The 20924-nt window shown below is 35.3% G+C and overlaps 3 protein-coding genes across 3 annotated transcripts in view; all 3 read left to right on the forward strand.

Moving 5' to 3' along the window:
* Positions 215–1214, forward strand: LOC105163765 (ylmG homolog protein 1-2, chloroplastic-like). The gene has a single exon (XM_011082221.2). The coding sequence runs from the start codon at positions 272–274 to the stop codon at positions 1034–1036; it is 765 nt and encodes a 254-aa protein (XP_011080523.1). The 5' UTR covers positions 215–271; the 3' UTR covers positions 1037–1214.
* On the forward strand, positions 2645–5601 carry LOC105163767. The gene is made up of 5 exons (XM_011082223.2): positions 2645–3032; positions 3436–3596; positions 3870–3900; positions 4443–4545; positions 4978–5601. The coding sequence occupies exons 1-5, from the start codon at positions 2709–2711 to the stop codon at positions 5082–5084; spliced, it is 726 nt and encodes a 241-aa protein (XP_011080525.1). The 5' UTR covers positions 2645–2708; the 3' UTR covers positions 5085–5601.
* Positions 6496–20924, forward strand: part of LOC105163768 (AUGMIN subunit 3) — a gene marked incomplete in the record, with an annotated part of 16651 nt that continues 2222 nt past the window's right edge. Inside the window, 13 exon segments of the mRNA XM_011082224.2 lie at positions 6496–6671; positions 7374–7410; positions 8997–9100; positions 11222–11417; positions 12374–12440; positions 12887–12990; positions 13325–13409; positions 13924–13978; positions 14267–14398; positions 16993–17062; positions 18255–18312; positions 18396–18451; positions 20810–20924. Coding sequence (XP_011080526.1) covers positions 6496–6671; positions 7374–7410; positions 8997–9100; positions 11222–11417; positions 12374–12440; positions 12887–12990; positions 13325–13409; positions 13924–13978; positions 14267–14398; positions 16993–17062; positions 18255–18312; positions 18396–18451; positions 20810–20924 — 1255 coding nt within the window.

Genomic DNA, 20924 nt, shown 5'->3' on the forward strand with positions numbered 1-20924 from the left:
CACCATCATCTCCTGAGGTTCGTGTAATTAGACGACAACCTCTTACAAATCATAGTTAATATTCTTAATATTTATTATTTAATAAATAAATTTTTTATTAGTTAAAATTTATTGAATAATATTTATAAAAAAATTTAAATAAATATCATGTTTATTCTTCAATTAATTTATTAAAAAATAAATAAGTTTTTTTAGATAAAATTATTCTTGAAAAAAGAGTATGCATGGGTTAGCATGCTACTCTCAGTGATAGCTTCATAGTCATATTTAAATGACTTTAATCGGCCGGTTGATCACAAGGCGAGAACTAAGCGTGGGAGGACTTGTGACAACCAAATCAATGGCTTCTTCTCTCATGGCAGCCCAAACAATGCACGTCCTCCTCGATCCCGCTGCTTCCCTTTTCCCCGACCACTGCACCGCCGCTTTCTCACTCTCCTCAGCTCGTATTCACCGTCGTCTACCCAGACTCTTCTCCTTTTCTCCTCTCCCAAAACCATCAAAATCAAGAATTTCAGCTTCCATTTCCCCAGCCCTCAGAAATCCGGCAATGAATTCGTCCAAGAACCCGGACCCGGATCAGGATTTGCTCTCCGGGTCAACGCGGAGCGTCACGACCCTCGTTGCCATCGCCCTAACCGCCTCAAGATTCTTCGCCGACGGGCTCCTCAACTTGGCCGTACAATTGAAGGTGCCTTTGTTATGTACCGCAGGCCCCGCGTTCTTCGCCGCGATAAAGGACGTGCCGATGGGCGCGTTGAACACGCCGTTCACGGTGGTGGCGGCTGGGATGGCGAAATGGTTGGACTTGTACAGTGGTGTTTTGATGGTTAGGGTTTTGTTGAGCTGGTTTCCAAATATACCCTGGGATAGGCAGCCGTTGTCTGCAATTAGGGACCTGTGCGATCCATATTTGAACTTGTTCAGGAATATAATTCCTCCGATTTTTGATACATTGGATGTTAGTCCCCTCTTGGCATTTGGTGTTCTGGGAGCGTTGGGCTCGATCCTGAAAAGCAGCAGGCGAGCTTACTGAGGCGGTTGATTGTATTGAGTGGCATTTGTATGGGTAAGAAGCAATAGCTTAGTGAAGTTTTGTCATACGTGTATTAATGGGTAGATTTGGCTCGATATGTACCACAATTATATAGAATTAGATACTTGCAGACGATGTTAATTATTTGAAAGAAGTTGATTTGGGGTGGACTCTTGAATCTTGATTCTTGCATTTGTTTTGCTTATTCACTGTTTTTGTGAGGAGAAAAGGAGTTTCATGTGCTTCAATTTGATACATTGGTTAAACTTGTCATCTCATATGATTTAGATTGGTAAAATGGTGATCTCTTTTTGGATGTGTGTAATATTAAATGTTAAATCCAAATGGGTTTGTGATATTTTTGTTGTTGAAAATAATTTAGGACATTTTCAATTGATTTTATATGTCAATTTTAGAGATTTTAAAGTGCAGAAAGCGAGTTCACCTGATTTTGGTTGAGATTTTAGGCATCATCTACAAGTGTTATTTTTTGTTAACATTTCAATACTTTTAGTTTAGGTGTTGTGATTCTTATTATGATGAATTGTCGGACTTGGAATTGGTGCAGTAACGTGCGAGGAGAAGAGTCTAGTTAGGTTTTCTATTTAATGTAATTTCTGAAATTTTTGATAAATTCTTTTATGTTCAGTTCAAGTTAGATGTTGTATGTACAAGTTTTAGGTTGCTAATTTTTGTATCTTATGTTTTTTTTTATAGCTAAAGTGTTTTGTTTTAGGTTACAACTACTTTTCAACTTAATTTGTAAAATATATTTTCATATATTCAGCATATAAATATTTTTTGTATTTCATAATTTATAAAAAAATGTTATTTTAAAATAAAATATGAGTAAAATTTTAAATCACTAAAAATAATTTTGGGTATTCTAATAAAACGTATTTTAGCAAGTCGAATTAAAAAATGTAGGGGTAACTGAAAAGGGCATTTTTGTCTTTATATTGAAAGGGGTGTTTTTGTTACCTTTCATACTTTAGAGGTGTAAATGAGACAAAACACATAGTTCATGGGTGCAAAATGTATTTAACCCTATTGTTTTATATGTATAAATATATTTTATAAGTATATATAAAATATATTAAAAGGATCGGGTTTGAATTTAGAACATCAAATTAAAGATTCACATCAAAATTCAATTATGACTTCAAATTCTGCTCCCAAATGAGATGGGTTCGGGTTCGGGTTCGAATTCGAATCTCATCTGACCTATTGACATCTCTACGTAAAAGAATTAATGAAATTGTACTAAATCCACTATCAAGAAGTCGTGGGCTACGGTCCTACGAATACATGTATTTAGTCTATTTTTAATAGTTGTACGTTGTTTTTTTTATTTATTTTAAATTTATTGATTGATTTAAAAGTGTTATATTGCGTACTAAATATTATAATATGTTGATTGATTTAAAAATATCGATGTATTCATTGAAAAAATAATCTTTACTCCAATTCAGTTATCAAAAAACAAAAATAAAAAAGGAATTAGCAAAAATAAATAGTTGGGGATGAATATGCTGTTAAATAAAAAAAAGAGGGGGTACATTAAAATGCTACAAAAGTTGAGGGACTTAAATTATGCACCTTTATACACCGAACCTCCTTTAAACCCTCTCGCCGTCGCTCTTCGGCCCAACGACTCTCTATCATCCCTCCGATGCTCTCTCTAGCAAGAAGAACGCCGAGGTCCCAAAATTGCCTCCAGTTTATAGCGCCCCAGCTCCGGTTTGCGCGAACCGATGCTGGTCCTGGCCAACCACCGCGTACGCGGCGGCGGTCCAAGTTCTCGCCGTCGGCGATGCTGAGGAAGACCGAAGAGAAGTCGGAGTGGTGGGTGGTGGACGGAGAAATGCACGAAATTGGGGAGAACGTGCCGCTGCGGGAACGGTTTGTGATCCCCAGGGATAATATTCCTAACAAGCGCCGCAAGCAGCTCCGGGAGCAGTTCATGCGCCGTACTCGTCTCGTTCTCAAGGAATCCGTTAGTTCTCTTTTTCATTATTCAGTTGAATTTACTGGAACCTTTAATCTATTTGGCTGCTCCGGGTTTTACTAATTAATGCATTATATCTTGTCGCGGATGGTTGTGTGTTTCTTTTCAAATGCTTTTAAGTATTCTTGAAGAAGAAAAATGTAAAATAGAGGGCAGATTAGAGAAATTAGGAGGGAAGGAAGAAAAGAAAAAAACGAGTTTTCCAGGCATCTGCGAATCGTGTATGAGGAGTAGCGTGAGTTTAAATTACCTTGGTTGAAAACCCTTCTCTTTCTTTTTATGTTTTTTTTTATTTTTTGGTTCTGGTGGATGTTAAAGTTGGAATTTGAACATTTTCGAGTAGACTTTATTTGGTAAAAAATCTGTGTGTTCTTCTTTTTCGAATTGAAAGGAGCATGAACCTTGGTGCAAAAGATATATGGAACTATACAATGAGCTCAGAGAGAATTGGGAGAGGTTGTACTGGGATGAAGGTTATTCCAAGAAACTTGCTCAAGATCATGCAAATTATGACTCTGCTGAAGACGATGAAGAAGATTTCAATCCTTACAGGTTGGATGTGTTTTGTTTTCTGTATTCCTGTGTTATTAGGTTTATCTTGTTTAATCGATATGTTTAAATAAAAATTGAGATAGTATTTCTGAGTATAATGTTCTACTGATCGAAGACTTACTTAAGTCCATACAATTTGCATGTTCATCGTTTGGAGAGTGATGTTCCTAGAAAATTATTCTTATTCTTTTCATTTTTATCGGTATTTAACGTAAAATGCTGGTTATGTAAAAAGAGGAACACATTACCAAATGATCATCTCTCTTGTTGCAGGGCAAGACAACCCCGCGGAGAGCAAATTAAGGTAATCATTTACATGCTACTTGTCTTCATTTTTTTTCTTTTCATTTAATTTTGTCAAATTTACTTAAAACGTGTCCGCATATATGAGTGCAATTATGATCTGTGTTACTCACACAAACATGCAAGTACGTTATTGTTGACTTGAGGATCTTAGTTGTAGAACTTGACCATTGGCAAGGTTGAACTGTCATTGCAAGTTGTGCATATCCTTGCCTCATATTCTCCTAAATCTCTTTCTCGTCTTCTTCACGTCTATCTTTTTTCTGCCCATCATGTGTTAACACTTAACACATAACACATTTATGGGATGGGGATAAATCTGAAAATGGTTTCAGGTGTTATATTTTTCAGTGAAATAGTTACTTGCATCTTTATCTCCTATTGGTGCTTTGCTTCAAGTGCATGAACTAGTAGCTTTTCAGTCAAGTGGCATTTGAACTAGTAGTTTTTAAAATGCAATAATGAAAAAGGTTTCATATTCCATAGAGATCTACTATTATAGCATGCCAATTTGACTGAAAACCTTTTGACTGTACTCTGCAGGATCAAATTGTGGGAAGGAACAGGGGAAGTGATACCTGGGAAAAGGTTAGCCAAATCCGAGACAAGTTTGAATATGACAGAGAGAGAAGAATGAGAGAGAAAGGTAAGTTTACTTATTTGCACTTCACTTTCTTTATTTGTACATATACATTTGCATCTGATTTATGCACAGAAAGATCTTTGAAAACAAAAATACAGAATTGGCTGAATACAATGTTTACACCAATGAAGATTCAGCCAATTATTCATTTGGGCCTTAGTTCTGGTCTACAAACTCTGGTCATTCTCTTTGCTTTGGTATTTAAACCCACGTTGAATTTTTTCTTGTTATGTTGCCGTGTTTAGGAACGTAGTTCTGACTATGGGTGATGCTGTTGTATGAAAACTCCAAAACTCCAGATGAATCTTAGTTTTGAATAAACTGGCATTAAATCAAGGGATATCTAAGAAGCATGAAAAAATATTATGAAAATAATATGTTCAGTTTGCAATTCTGTTATATCCTGGTTTAATACTAATAATTTTGAATCTGCAGCCTTTGCACCAATGAACGGTGGAAATGATTTTGAGATGAAAACCCCAGCCTCAAAGAATGAGCCCTTTGATATTAGCAGATACATTTCTGAATCCGAAGACGACTGACTGGAAAGTTCCGATTTGGAAATATTTAATTCCCTGCTCGATGCTGAGCAGTATTGGATTTCGCAGAGATGAGTCTCCCGGTCTGGCACGATATCGTTGATACTTCAAGTTTCACTATTCTAAATAATCATCATGTTTACAAATTTGGATCTGAATTGTGGGAAACATCAGTTGGCTGGTCGTGGGATGTGGCACATAGTTGCAATATTCAACCTCGGCGCTCTCTAACTATGGTGCGTTCTCCTAACATTGAGCTTGTTCTGGCGCCAATTATGAGTTCATGGCTGTGTAAGTATCAGAGCCATGAATACATGAATATTTGGAGAAAATGGTTTGGGAGTTTACAGAGAGTTAGTTATGCATCCTTCTTGACTCCTTATATATATTTATTAGCAACGAATAGGTTTGTTCAGTCTCTATTTGTAATGGAAGTTTGATTTTGTATATCCCGTGGATCACTGACTTCTCTGCATGTTTGCAATTAAGCACTCTATATCTTCAAATTTAAAGAAACAAATCTTATGATAAATGAAACATAACATAAATTTGATGGGCAGTGCAAACTAGCACTCCTTTACCATTTTCTATGCGCGATTTCTCGACAATTTTTTAATAGTTTACAGTGATTTGTGAAATAATGATAATTATTGACGCAGTTTTGATTGATCTATAAATATTAGGATAAAATACAATTACCTTTCCAGAGGTTTGATATAATTATCGATGTTTGAAAATTACAAATACACCCTTCAAATGAAATATAACTATGTAGTTTTTAGATGGTGAGGTGGATATTATTACTTTACCTTAATTGAAATTTTTTAAGAAATAAAAAAAAGTCTAAGAAAATATAAAAAAAATTGAGGGTGGTAAAAAATGAAATGAGAGATTGTTAGATAAATATTAAAATCAAGTCAATGTTTATAATTTCTCAGTGAAGAGTTATTTGTAATAATTTTAAAAGAGGCAGTGGTAATTGATCTTAAATATTATTAATACATTAAAAAATTAGTGTATAAAATTATTTTTTTTAAAAAAAATACTTATTAAATAAGTAAAGTTTGAATCCATACTATTAATTAAGAGGAAAGTATCAGAATAACTATTTTTCCTAACTAAATTATCTACATTTAAAAAAAAATTATAATTCACTTTTTGTCATTTGAAACTCTTTATCTATTTCTTCTCAATTTTTAGAATCCAAATTTCTTTAACAATGATTTTTATAAAATCAATAAAAAAATATATTTAATAAGAAAACATAAAAAAAAAATTATAGCAAATATATGGCAATAAATCATATTCGTTGAAATCACTCCAATTCCAATCCCTCAACAAAACTGGAGGCTCTAATTCAACTGCAGATCGCGGCCGGATCTGAAGCAGCAACCGCCATTTCTCTCACCGGAAGATGAGCGGCGCCGGTCTCTGCGGGTTGTTGTCGGAATTGGGGTACGAAGGTCACGGCTCTTTGGACCCCGACAGCTTCGAATGGCCCTTCCAGTACGACGATGTTCGGCCCATACTTGACTGGCTCTGCTCTAGCCTCCGCCCTTCCAATGTCCTCTCCCCCTCCGAACTCTCCCAGTCAGTACACTCTTCTTATCTCCTCTAGTTTCTACGTGTGTATGCTTTAGAGGTAATGTTGCTTTCACGCTCATTAATGGCGGACTCATTGCAATGTGTTGGTGGGAAAGTATATTTCTTCGTTTTAATTTTCCCCCTTTCTAAGTTTAGGGTGGTGTTCTGGAGACATAAGATTGTTGAATTGTCTTTATTGAAGTTGTTTCCCCTTTGCGTTTGTTTCCTGGTCTTCAGTGCAAACACTCGTGTGAATCTATGCTGCAGAGTTGTTGGTGCTGGTTTAGGGGAATTGAAGATTAATATGAACTGAAATTCCGTACCTGCGTGTTTAATGTCTTATTCAACTGGTTTTCCTTGGAACTTCTTGTCTTGGATAGTTTTGTGAAATCTGGGCGTATATGTTCCTGTCATAATGTGTTATAACTTTCTCATTCTGTGGCCATTTTGCATTTTCATTCTGGTCAAGATGCAATTATTGTTGTTGTGACAACGAAATGTCGAGACGAAATTAATGAGAAAATAATGCCTTGTGATGTATTTACTTCTTTTCTTTTCATGATGTTGTATGAAATGGTTAATACTAAAACCACTTTCCTTTTCCATGTCATGTCCTTTCCCTTTGGTTTGCTTAACTTTGTTTTACTAACTTTACTTGATATGAATAGACATTTTCCTTGTCAGTAATAATCTCCTGTTTGTTTATAGGTATGAGCAGTTTTTGCAGGAAGGGAAGCTTTTGGAGGTACAATCATATGAATTATGTTTATTTCCTGATTTTCTCTCCATTTCCTTCTCTCATCTTTGGCTTTGTAGCCAAAGGGTCTTTTACTATTTGATGCCTTTATAATTTGCTCATAGATAATGCATGCCTGGTGATGCTTGTCTGAAATGTTGTTTTTTTGCATGATGCTATTGCTATGTGCTATGGCATCGATGGGATTCTTGCCACAAGGATTATTCCTTGAGGTAATAAGGGAAGTGATCTGCTAGGTGTATGACAGATTAGACAAGTTCTGAGTTCAAGCTGAATGTTTGACCTAATTCTTGTTTCCGTGCCATATAAGAGCTTGTCACTACAACTGATTTTTCAGCCAACTTGTTTGCAACAACTAAAAGAAGCATTTTTCTTTGGCTTTTAGCTGAAAAAAGAATTAAAAGGGTGTTTACATTAGCAATTTCATGCTTTTGCTTAACTATAGGAAAGCTGAAATAGGCTAAAAGTTGGGAGCACCCTTAAGGGTACTTTTTTCACCTTCGGAAGATTTTCTAATGTATGTTCCACAGCGTTATCCTTGCTATTTAATCAAATCCACTTTTACCATCAATTGTTAACAATTAGAAATAGCGATTATTTCAATAACTATAACACCCTTCCTTAACACCATTGCAGTTGGCGGGTAGGGGGTGGTGATAGGTGGGGACATGGATAGACTGGAATCACGGAACAAGGAACTAAATAAAGAATTGGGAAAGGAATAGGTGGAAGAAGAAGGAAGACTAGAAGAAAAGGAAGGAAAAGAAGAAAATAAGCAAAAGTGGAGAAGAATGTGAAGATAAAGAAAGAAAGAAGAGAAAATAAGGGAAAAATGGGAAGGAGAGAGAAGAGAGGAGGAGGATGAGAAAGATAAGCGGGTTTAACGGAAAAGAGGGAAAAGAAAGAAAAAAGAGAAAAACAGAATTTGGTGTAATAATATATTAGTCTTTTCTCAAATATTTCAAGTACAATTTTATTTTCTCCCAAGTCCCGAACATCTTCTTATTTCTACTTCTAACAAACCTTAGGCAAACGCTCTAAAGTTTTACTGTTTTGATCACTTTCCGCTTTTTCTAAAGGAGCGCTTCTTTAAAAGTACAAGTTTTTGTGAGCACTCCTACATCGGGTTCTTGATTTTATCTTGGTCTCGCGGATAGGGGAGTAAGAGCGTTTTGACCAATGCTAATAGTTCTGGAAGTAGTGGCTTTTGTTATCAAAAGCATGTGGCCCAGGTGGTTCAACAGTTTGCTTTCATAACTATAAGTATATACCTTAAGTAGAAGGAGAAAATATTGGGTCTGTCACTGCAAGTAGTTAAACTAATATGGTGCTCATCAATCATGTCTGAACTAGCAATTATCAATTTAGAATTTCTGGTCATCTGCAGATATGCATGGCCATTCTTGATGTTCTAATTCTACTTGTTCACCTATCTTTCTTGCTACATAAATATTAACTCAGGTTTTCAATTTCCACTGGGCTAAAAAATGCAATATAAATTCTCTATTAGCGTGTATTTGTTGGAATGTGTATGATGCAATTTGCTCATGCATGTATGTTTGACATGTCATTAGGGAGAAGATTTAGACTTTGCTTACGACAGCATTTCAGCCTTTTCAGCCCGGAGAGACAATCAAGAGGCAGTTTTTGGAACTGAAGAAGGATTGAAAGAGATACGGTAACAACTTTTCTCACGCATCTATCTTTGTACTTGCATGCACTAATTAAGAAATGTGCATGCCTGCTTTGCTAGGTCAAACTCGAGTTTTGTTGTTTGCTAATCAAGGTTGGGCTTGAATGAAGTTTGAAGCAAGCCCCAAGTGATTCTGCAAATCAGATCGTGACATAACTTCAATTGTGAGCCGTGTTTGACTTATGAGTTTCAAGTTTCACCAATTATTTTATAAGGTTAAATACAATACCTTCAATGGAAATTAGTTTAGATTACTGATTGAACCCCTCCATCGTTTGAAATTATCAAAACTGTCGCTCTACATTTCCTCCAACAGCCTTTTGTCAGCATTATAAACAGAAATTGTTGATGCCATCAAATTTCTTTTTTTCTTTTTTTTTTATACTTCCAATTTTACCCTTATCTTAAATGCTTAACATTTTTATCGATCCAAATACCTTCGTCAATATGTCACACTTAGAGAGCTCTGGTGTAAAAGATTTAAATTTCAAGGGGCTCTATCATTAAAACCATCAACTAGTGAATGATCAACCACGAGAAAGAGACGAAATTAAAGACGTCAGTAATCAGATGGATCTAGCAGGTTCTCCATAACCAATGACATGGAGATAAGTATGATATTCCTTAAATTCGCTTAATTCTATGTATTTATGAGGAAAAACACTGGGTTGAGATGATATTTAATGCATTAGGTGTTACTTGATGTGGAATATACTCGACCGGGAGTTTGAGACGCGAAGAATTGAATGAAAAATGATGGTTGCTCTGTTCTAGGTGAACATTACAAAAGTGAAACTGTTAGATCTTTCATCAGGATAAGATAATTACAAGTCAAGGCCTTAGCATCTAATATATATAGTCATTGGTTTTGATTTACAGGGGTTTTATATTAAACAATATTATAGATCCTGAAGCTAATTTTGCAAAAAGTACACAATTCTCTCTATTTGTGGTTCACTTAGTTGGGGGAACTGTGTGTGTACACAATTTGAAAATCCACCACCCAAGCTTGACTCAGATATTTAAAATGACATAGCATTGATAGAGGCAAGTTTTTGTCTTTTTACTTTGACACAACTGATTCAATTTAAAGTTGTGGTATGTAGTGCCCCATTTGCACTTGAATGATCAGCACTTTTCCTTTTATGCTTGGTTTATTGCTCATATTACTCATGGATGATGGTTTTAGTAAAGGTAATGTGTACCAGTGCTATATTGTTGCAGATTCATGACACATATTTGAATGGCAGTGACTGTGTTCGTTCTTTTCATGCAATATAAACGGGCTGTTATTGATCCGTTTCTCTCTTTATGAAAGGGAAATAGATATTATTAAGCATCTTGTGCAACAGTGATTTTCTTATTAATTTTGTGAGGATGTTTAGTGATGTCATGTATGAGAGATTAGAATTATATTCACAAATGTTAGGTTATTAATTTCTTCTGCAGTTTTCATGTTAATAGCATTAAAAAGCTGAATAGAAACTCTAATTTACTCATGTCTCATAACATTCATGTTTGAGTCCAAAATTCTATCAGTTGATAATGAGAAAATTACTTAGAGTCACCTTTGTTTTGAGGTAATTGGTAGAAGATCTGCATTTCAACTTCTGGATGTAGAGTGTATTTGTTTCTTTGGCTCATTAAGGTTTCTCTGGATGTGCTTAAAATGTATTGTTCCTTTGACTCTTAAAAGTTACATAGATTTTTGGGATATACATTATTGAAATTGGAAATTGGTTGGATTATATTGTTATCAGGACCCAAAGTCAGTTGGACTATTGGATTAAGTTGTTATTGGGAATTCAACGTGAATAACAACACATGGGACCAAGAAAATATATGTTCAAGTATAAAACACTACCACTCATTTTGAAGGGCCACAAAAGCCTATAATTGTTCTATTCTCATTGTGACTTGATTAATTATGTTCTTTCATTTATGTGATTTCTTGTGGTAGGTTTTTCTCTGAGATCTGCACAGAAAAAGAAGAAAAACGGAAATATTCTCATGCTGCAAATGTGATATAATCTCCAGTCTTTAAAGATATAATGGTGCATTTTGTGCTGCTTTGCATCTATTGCTCATACTTTCTTTTATGGTCAGAGATGCTACATTGGCTGCAAAAGCTGAAGCTTTGGAGTTACAGAAACAGCTCCGGCATCTGCAGTTCCAAAATGATATGCTTACGGGGCAGGCTTCAGCACTAATTCAAGGGAGAAGAGCACGAGTTGCTGCAACTTCCACTGCCAATGGACAACTGACCACCATAGATGATAGCCTTTCAGCAAGGAATTTAGAAGTATGCTAATAAACGTTGACTTTTCTACTGACACAGTTTAATGTGTGCAATGCAGTTCATTTTCCTTTGGGCTGGTGTTAAACATTTAATTTATTGCTCTTCTAGACTTTAGGTCATAAATTAAATGGCATGTACGCATGTATGTGGTCTCTGATTCTTATGTACTCTCTCTGTTCAAAGATTCATGGATTTCGATGGAGTTAACCAAAGGAAAAAGTTTGGTATGTGATATTGCCCTCTAGAAGTTGAAGAGATAATGGTGTCACATCCTCAAGTTAGGGTATTTTTGTGAAATAAATTTCTATTTAGGGAAATAGAATCTTATTTTTTTTGGGCCCTCATGAAAAGAAAATAGGGTAATGAACTTGGGGCAAGAGTAAAGAAAATATTGAAGCTTCTTTCTCCTGGTTCCTCCTCATTCCTTCTGACAAGTTAGCCGTAATCTTTTGCTTTGCTGAAATGGAAGCCTCAGCAGTCTTTTATGTTTGTCATTTTTGCCCTCAAGGTTGGCATCTCAGATGTCCATTTTCAATGTCTTTGATACCACTTCCACTCGGAGACTGGGCTACAAAGAGGCCAGTTTAGAAAAGATCAGGTGGTACTTTTAAATATTTTGCACTCTTTCAGAGTTCATCCTACATAAGTGATTCTGGTGAATTTTGAATAATGGATCTTTAAATTTTAGCAAGTGGTCATCTTGCCCATAGCTCGTCTCTAGAATAGGCAAACCAGATACTAACACTGTGGTTGTTGTGTTCAAACTCATAGTAGAAGCCCATGCAAGAAATGGACTTGCATTTTAAAATTCATGCGAAAATCTATGTTTATATGCTTTTTATCTCTTTAGAGTTTAGAGGTGTTGTGATATATATTTTTTCTTTTGGACATTTAGCATTTATGCTACCTTACAGCACCCTGCCATATATACCATTTTAATAATTATAGTTCTGAATTAGATGAATGCAGTTCTTGGACGGATGGCCTCTACTGCACAAGAGTTGGCACATTATCATTCCGGAGATGGTATTGCTTTTCTTCATACTATTTATAAGGAAATTTTCTATTATTGATTCTTTATCTGTACAGTTTAAGCAGAATATTAAGAATCATTATTCCCAATAAAAATACAAAGAAGATGAAGAAAAAGGATTATGTTTTGAATTGCTTTTTAACATGTTAACTAATGGAGTTGAACTTTTCCCAGTTGACTGATAGTTCTTGAGAGTACATAGGCGATATTCTCCTTCTTGTAAGAATAAAAACAAATGCACTTGGTACCCAGTTTTTACTTTAGTGTCTTAAGGAAAAAAGACAGGTATATCTACATTATAACTGGCAAAACAACAGTTTAGATGTGGACTTGTCCAACATGATGACTGGAAAATTATATTTTAAGATGCTTATGTTTGATTAATCCACTGTATCTACTATTTGTATACATAATGACTTTTCATGTTCCTGCTTTACAGAGGATGGAATCTATTTGGCCTACGCTGATTTTCATCCGTACTTGCTTGCTGATGCGGCCTGCATGAAGGAGCTAAATCAGTGGTTTCTGAAGCAACTAGACACGGTATAGAAAGCATTCCAAGTGTCCTTTCTTCTCATCTCTCCTTCGGTGTGCGTGCTCTCACGCACATGTGGATCTAACCCCTCATTAATTTAAAATTTGGTGCTTATTGAGTGGCCAGTTAGCACTGGAAGGAACTTTAAACTTGGCTGAGCACCAGTTCTGAATGAGTATATGATGGAACTTTAGTATTATATCCTTAATGAGGCAAAAATAGGAGATGTCCAAAGAGTTTGGTCTTAATGGATGTGAAATTCATTGTAGGGGTGAATGTGCGAAGATAATTAATCTAACACACTTGTTTGTGTGTCTCCTGTCAATCATTTGGTTTCATTAGGGTCCTTACAGGTTAGTGGCCGAGGAGGGGAAATCTAAATGCTCGTGGGTGAGTCTTAATGAGATCTCGAATGTGATGGTGCGAGGTAACCTCTATCTCTCTCTCCCTGTGTCAAACACACAATACAGACACACATGATAATGATGATTGGACTACAAAGTGTCTTCAGTCATCATCACCTTATGTTTATGTTAGAACACTCCCCAGACGTAATGCTATTGTTTTCAGATTGGGTGGATCAGAAAGTCAAATAATCTTTTGTAGAAGCATAAGTCTAGAGCCCTCAAATACATGTGGACCACGCATTGTTCAATTTGTGATGTTCATGCCTCCATGACTGCCGTGGAAATTTTTTGATGTTCAATTTTTTATTCTTGCCACTGACATATCAAATTATTTTGCTAACAAGTATGTCACTTTCATAATCACTCCATTATGTTAATTCCCCCAAAAAACATATTAAACTCATTCATACTAGTCAACGAGTTATACTTCTGGTATTAGGGAAATATTATGAAAGTTCATCAAAAAACCTTACATCTATAGATTAGTCAACTATACATGCAACCTCATTTTCTTTTATTTGATTGATGTGCCAGATGCAGAGAACACACAGCATCAACGTCTTTCTGAATTGCAGCGACTTCGATCCATGTATGTGTGTTTAATTTGGATAATTATGGGTTTCCAATTTTCTCTTAGCTTGTATTTGTTGACTTGTAAGTTACTGGTCCCAATTCAATGTTATCTTAAAATCCAGCAGGGAGTAATACGTAACCATCCCTGGCAGTTTTTTGATACTTTGATTGCTCTGGCAATGGTTTATTTCATTATGGTGGACTTTTATTTTGAAGCATTTTCCATGCTTTAAGAGGTTAACTTTTTGTTGCTCCGGGATGAATGTCTCTCCTGATCACTCACGGCTGTCAGTTCCTGTGCCAGATTTGGAACAAGTGAAAGGCAATGGGTAGAAGCTCAAGTTGAGAATGCTAAGCAGCAAGCCCAACTCATGACTCTTAAAGCTCAAGTGACATCAGATGAAGCTCACATCCATCTTGACCTTCATTCTCTTCGGTACTACTCTTATCTTCTCCGAGTACATAATGTTTTCTTGTGTGATGGGTGCTTCAAGAAAGATGAGATGCACTTGGCTTATATAATTGTTTGTGTTGGAAAATATTATGCTGTCTCCTATTCTTTGTTTTGTACTTTTCCTGCTTTGGATGCAAAAGACATCTTGGCTTTCATGTTCCCTGACCATTTGGAAGAAAGTAACTTCTCAAGGAGACGGCGAAAAATAATTTCCTAACAGTCTTTGTGGCCCTTTGGTTTCATTTAGCAACGAGGATTAGTGGAATAGAGAAGGGTCCTTCTTTGCTTGTTAGGTGGGGAGGAGAGGGAGGGGAATGTAACGAGGAATGATGTGAGATCCTTCCTAATCCATAGCTTGGTTACAACAAAGTTTTGAGATTGAGGAAAGAAGCAAATGGATATGTTAAACTTTAGCAATATGCAGGTAATATGAAAAGCAGGTGCTCCTTTGAATCCTTTTTCTCCACTTCATGTTGAGGACAAAGGAAGTGAATGTGGCTTGAGATTTAATTTATTACGAGTTTCACAAATAAAATATGCCAAAAGATTTATGTGGTTGGTAAATTACCTACATCCATAGGAGTCTCTATTCTTGAATTTATGAGAAAAATTCTACTATGATACAATGTATGCACTTGAGTTTAATACTTAAGCACAAAAAAGGAAACCCTTGTACAACAACTCTCAAAGTGGTTAAAGATCACTCTCCTCAATTACGTTGTATTGTCCAAGATGATAACCCGACTGGTATATCTATACACATCTAACAATTTGTCTCTTATAACTTGCCTTCTTGCTTCTATAGGTTGTGCGCTTTCTAATACACTTCACCCCGCAACTTTTGGAGTAACCTTCCAAAATTTCTCTCTAGTGGCACTGTGGCAGTTGGTGCCTCGCATTTTGATTTGAGGCAGCGCTGCATGACTACTTTATTTGAGGTCATTGCATAGGTCAAATATGGCTAGCATCTTAATTTTCTCTTCAGTGCATGCATATTTTCACTCGGTCTTGTGGTGGATGCCTGAATAATTTCCTCTATTACAAAACAAAATAATTGCAAATCTCAGCATCTAAATCCCATTAGCCTTCAATAGTTCAATTAACCGATCATACATGTTGAGTCAAAATTCCTAACTCCACCTAATTCATGTAAGCCAATATATACGTGCAACTTAGTTAATGTGTTGACTTCCGTAAGGGACAACTTCAATCCATTTTCTTCACCAGTAGGATTTCTCTAGGTGCCTGCACTATGGAAGCTTCGATCAATTTCAAATTATCATTTGAAGTTACCCAACGATAAGTTTCCATACTTGTCTCCTTTCATGGGGATTATTCATCTGCATATGATTTGGAAGACTCCACTTTGACTAAATATTGTAGTTCCTTGGAATCCAATTAGCTTAAGGAAATTAGATTTCTTTGCACCTTTGGGTGCCAAAAACAATCCAAGTACAAACTACTTTGAAATACACTTTGGATTTCACCACTCCAATACTCATAATTTTAATAATATAACCATCGCACAATAATAAATTTCTTTGCTCTTTCCAATTAAAGTGAATAAGAGAAATACCTTTTTGGAGTACACGTGTTATGCATGCAGAATTTAAAATTCACTATCTCAAGAAGAAGTGTCTATATGTACAAGATTATGACAACATCTCCATCTCTATATGCAATTGCTATAGCCATGTACAGCTGTTGTCTTCACTATTCTCCCATTATGAGAATTCCTTTTATCATGGCCTTTCTTGTGACAATTGTAAGACATCATGTGGTTTCCTCAACCATTGAATCCGATCCAGTGCTGGTTTCTCATAGACCCACCAAAAGAATTATCCCAATCCTATTCATATCTTGAGCAATCAACTTAGATTCTTGTCTGATATCCTGGTTCTTTTTTCCCCTCAAGACAGAACAATGTACTCACTCGTTTGTCTTGCTTTCTTGATTGTGTTTTTTTTCTTTTGCTCTTCATCCCTGAATTTATAGAAGACTTTGACAAAGTTTTCTACAGTTGGTACCTCATAATTTGACTTGGCACACAACACACGACCGTATTCCTATTGCAGGACCAATTTATTTGGTTCACACTTCCATTTCATGATTAGTCATTTTACAGGCATCCCAATATTCTCCATTCTGTGTACCTGTATTTTGACTTGACTTTGGTGGATTCCCAACACTTCATGTGGATATGAAACTTGATTTAGATAGGCTAAAATGTATTATGCCATGTGGGAGTACATCATGGAGGAAAACATGTTAGGTTTATAATAAACTCTATTGATGGAGAAGGGATTAATGGTGCATCATCAATCTTCAATGCTCTTAGTCCAGTTTGTATCATTGCGACTGTAGGCCTGTTGTTTCACTTATTTGGTGAAGTTCATATCATCTAATTATGATTCCTAGAATAACATGCAACCTGACCTATCCTCGAGTGTAAAAGCGGGCGAGAATATGCCTATCAGTGCAAGTATATTGGTATCAACTTTTTGCTTAACTAGCAGCACCTCTTCGCTTTTGGTGGTGCTTGTTATTTACTTAACGTCTTTTATGTCCTTGAGCAGGAGAAAACATGCTGAACTGGCTGGTGAACTTTCAACTTTGTATCGGAAAGAAGAGAAGTTATTGTCTGAGGTTTGAATCTGCAATCATGGCAATTTTTACAATATATATCTAGTTGTTGCCAAATAATCCCATTCTGCATTGTAACATGCGTAGCAGTTTGCTTTATTGTCTTGTAATATATGTACTTCTCTCTTGGTTCTTCAGTCTTTATTTGTTATAAGTTTATTGGTAGGTTTCTCTGATTAAGATGCTCTATGCTTGTCTTGGGGAGAAAGCACTGGATTTATGACATTCTCCTCTCAAAGTAGAGAAAATCGTGTCATGTATCTTTAGTAGTTTCAAAGTATGCAGCAATGACACCCTAGGGCTACCACCCCCGGCCTGTATCTGAAAACAGCACCAAGAAAAAAGTGATAACCAAATGTGAGATGGAAATATTCATCCTTGCTTAACCCAGTTCTGCTGCAAGGCCTTATAGCTTTACCAGTGGAAGGTCTTGTTCTTTGAAACTACACCTATGCCACATTACTCTGCAAATCAACTTGTGTTATTCCATTGTTTTTGTTAGCTAGAAATCTGCCAGCCATTTAAGCTGTCAAAGTTTGCTGTTAAAATGAATTGCTTAGTGGTCATTTTCCCTTTAAATGGTACAGCAAGTTAACTATATTATCTTTTGTGATTTCATTTAGAAGCAAGATTAATGGGTCGACTTGTCTATTGTAGTTTGTTTTTCATATAAAGTTCTACCATAGAGCAAGAATTCACAGGCATAAGTATGATTGTGTGAAAGTAGAAAGAGTTCTGCAGCTATATTACTATTATGCTCAATGAACATTTTCTTTTCATTTCAATAAGAATCACTTAGATGTATGAGCTTTGAAGCTTACTGAAATTTAAAGAGTTAAAATGTGTGTCGATGTCGTAAGATGGAATGATATACTTTGCCCAAACATTGTAAATTTAGGTAAGCATGCCAAGGACTAGATGCCTGATGATATCCTTGTACGTTTGTTATATAACATCCTGGCATATGAACATAACTGGTCTACATGGAGTTTCAAGATGTCTGGTCATGTTGCCTCTAGATATTCCTTGAATGATTGTGCTAAGGGCACATTGACGCCGGAAGAATGTAGGCTTCTGGAATAGTGCCAAAGACTAGTTTGCTTGTATATTACTGATTTCAATGCCGTTATCTCCGTCTTTCCTAAAGCTACACTCTCAAATTATTCTGTGTTGGCTCATTGTAACCTTTCTTCAGACTATTCCTGATCTTTGTTGGGAGCTGGCCCAGCTACAAGATACATACATCTTGCAAGGTATAAATCATTATTTCCCAGTTGCAATTATTGTGAATTTTAAGCACTATTTTCTCACTTTGGTCATATGTAAATATATGTAGGGGATTATGATCTAAAGGTCATGCGTCAAGAATTTTATATTAATCGGCAAAAAGCGGTATGTATAGCACCTTATGATATCTTTTGATGCATCAATTAATTAGCTCACCTTAATAAGTAGAGTGTATAAGCTATTTTCATTCTACGCCAAGTGTTACTTTGAGGAGATTTGGTTTTCCTATTGCCATTTATGGCAGCTTAGAAAACCAATCCTATACATTAAGCACATCATGATGTATATTATGGTCAACATTATTATGTTTTTCGATTATCCAAGTCATCAAATGGCTACAACCTGATAGTTGGTTGTTCTATCTCGCCTATGTGGGTCACTTTGCCTTTAGTTTAAAAAGCAACCTGAGGATAAAAGCGTGATGAAAATGGGGACAGTATTGTTAACAGCACACTTCAAGAGTCCAAAAATTGTTTTTGGTCCATGTGTGGTCTTAATTATACTTGGATATCTTTCAGGGTCGCAGATTTTGCATACTCTGGCACAAGGATTTTCGAACTTAATAAAAATGACATCTTCTTTGTAGACATAGTTAAATAATTGAATCTGTTGGTCCATTTATTTACATAGCTAAATATAAATGTATTGGTATGGAAGGTTGGAAACCTAAGTTTGAACCAAAGATCTCTCCCACAATAGGGAGAGTTGATGCCACTTCAATTACATGGGTGGTGGCTCTCCCTTACTTTATCTCCAAATGAGTAAATTAAGAAAAGGTTAAATATACGTAAACCCTTTGCAGAATAATGTACTTATCTTTTCGCCCTCTCAAACAATGGAAATTATCTAGACCCCAAAAATGCTTCGGTTGTAAACCCAAATGGAAGTGGTGATTCTGATTCTCCCCTTAATTTAAAAAATTAAAAATGAAATAAGTGGTACATTTACTAAATGGTCATTGTCATTGGATGTATTGATAATATTTATATTTTTAGAGGAGGCAATTTGTTAATTTTTTTTATAGTTGATGGGACATTTGTGTAGGTCCCCCCCGCGAGAATGTTTGGAGGATTTGATCAAGAAAATCTCTACACTTTAGACGAGCAGGCAGAACTTACCTCGTCTAGGCTTAGCTTCTTTCTTTATGATCATATTTATCAAGTGTGTGCGTAAATTGTTCAGTTAATTATAAATGATTTGCTTGTAAATGATAAGGTTGGTTTTATAAGGTTTCTATTATTGTAAGAGGGTGTTTATAATATTCTTACTAATAGAGGTGTGTTGTCATGTTTGGAATGGTGATAAATTGCATAAGATAACAATAACATATACTGGTTTATTCTTATATAGAGATTAATTGAGGGAATAAATGAATTAGTTGATATGTGTTATTACTACATAAACATATTGAGAAAATTGGTATTACTGTATCAAACACATTGTTCTGGAAACAACATTGCAAGTTAGTGTAGCAGGAAAGTCATTAGTACTATTAGAATTAGTGTCAATAACTTGCACGGCAATAGTACAAAGTCATTTGGAATTTGTTGTATTCTAGAAATCTTCGCAGTCCTGGACATTTTACTTCTCTATATTTCAATTCTAGAACACTTGAAGTGCTTGAAGAAGACATTTTCTGTGTGATAGATATAAGAATGGTTTTAACCTTATCCATTTATATAGAAAGATAAAAACCACAAAACTACCTTCTTTTATATATATATATATATAATGGCTATAATACCATATTACAATTACCCCTTTTAACTATGTACACATTAATTTGTACTCTTACTAGTTTCAAAATATTATTTAATATGTTGGTTAGTAAAATAAAGACCATTAGATGAGGGACATTGTTGAAAGTTATATTTTTTGCTGATTTTAGCATGTTGATTCAAATCCTTAAGTATAGGTATGCAAATTGTAAAGAGAGCATGGTTTAGATGTAATTTTCAGTGCTAGTGAATAAAATATATATGTTAATTTAGCATAAATGCAAGCACATGAGTAAATTACCCCCTTATGGAAAAAAATTAGCAATTTAACCCCTTGTGTTTTTTAAAATGCACCAATTTACCTTCTTGTATTTTTAAAATGAAACAATTTACTACACCTAAACTTGCTTCATTTTAAAAAACACAGGTTGGTAAATTGCTATTCTATTTTTATAATGGGGTAATTTGCTTATGTATAATATGCATTAAACCCGTTATTTTAAAGAGAGATTTGGTGTAATCAAGAATCCCCATAAAGAAGCAAATGAAAAGCTTCCATAAAAATCCTCATCAAATTAAGAATGAAGTTTTCATTCTATTCATTCCAGAATATAAATTAGTAACTGCATCCAGTTTCTGAGAAATCCTACTACTGAACTTTCCATTTCTGGAATCGAATGCTTTACAATCCTTATTTGACATATATCTTAACTCAATTCTGAGAACTTTTTTTTACCTTCTGCAGTTCATAAATCATTTGATTAATCAGCTATCACGGCATCAATTTTTGAAGTTGGCCTGTCAGTTGGAAAAAAAGACTATGCTTGGAGCTTATTCCTTGCTTAAAGTTATTGAGTTAG

The sequence above is a fragment of the Sesamum indicum genome, linkage group LG6, assembly GCF_000512975.1.
Source record: "Sesamum indicum cultivar Zhongzhi No. 13 linkage group LG6, S_indicum_v1.0, whole genome shotgun sequence".
Lineage (NCBI taxonomy): Eukaryota > Viridiplantae > Streptophyta > Magnoliopsida > Lamiales > Pedaliaceae > Sesamum > Sesamum indicum.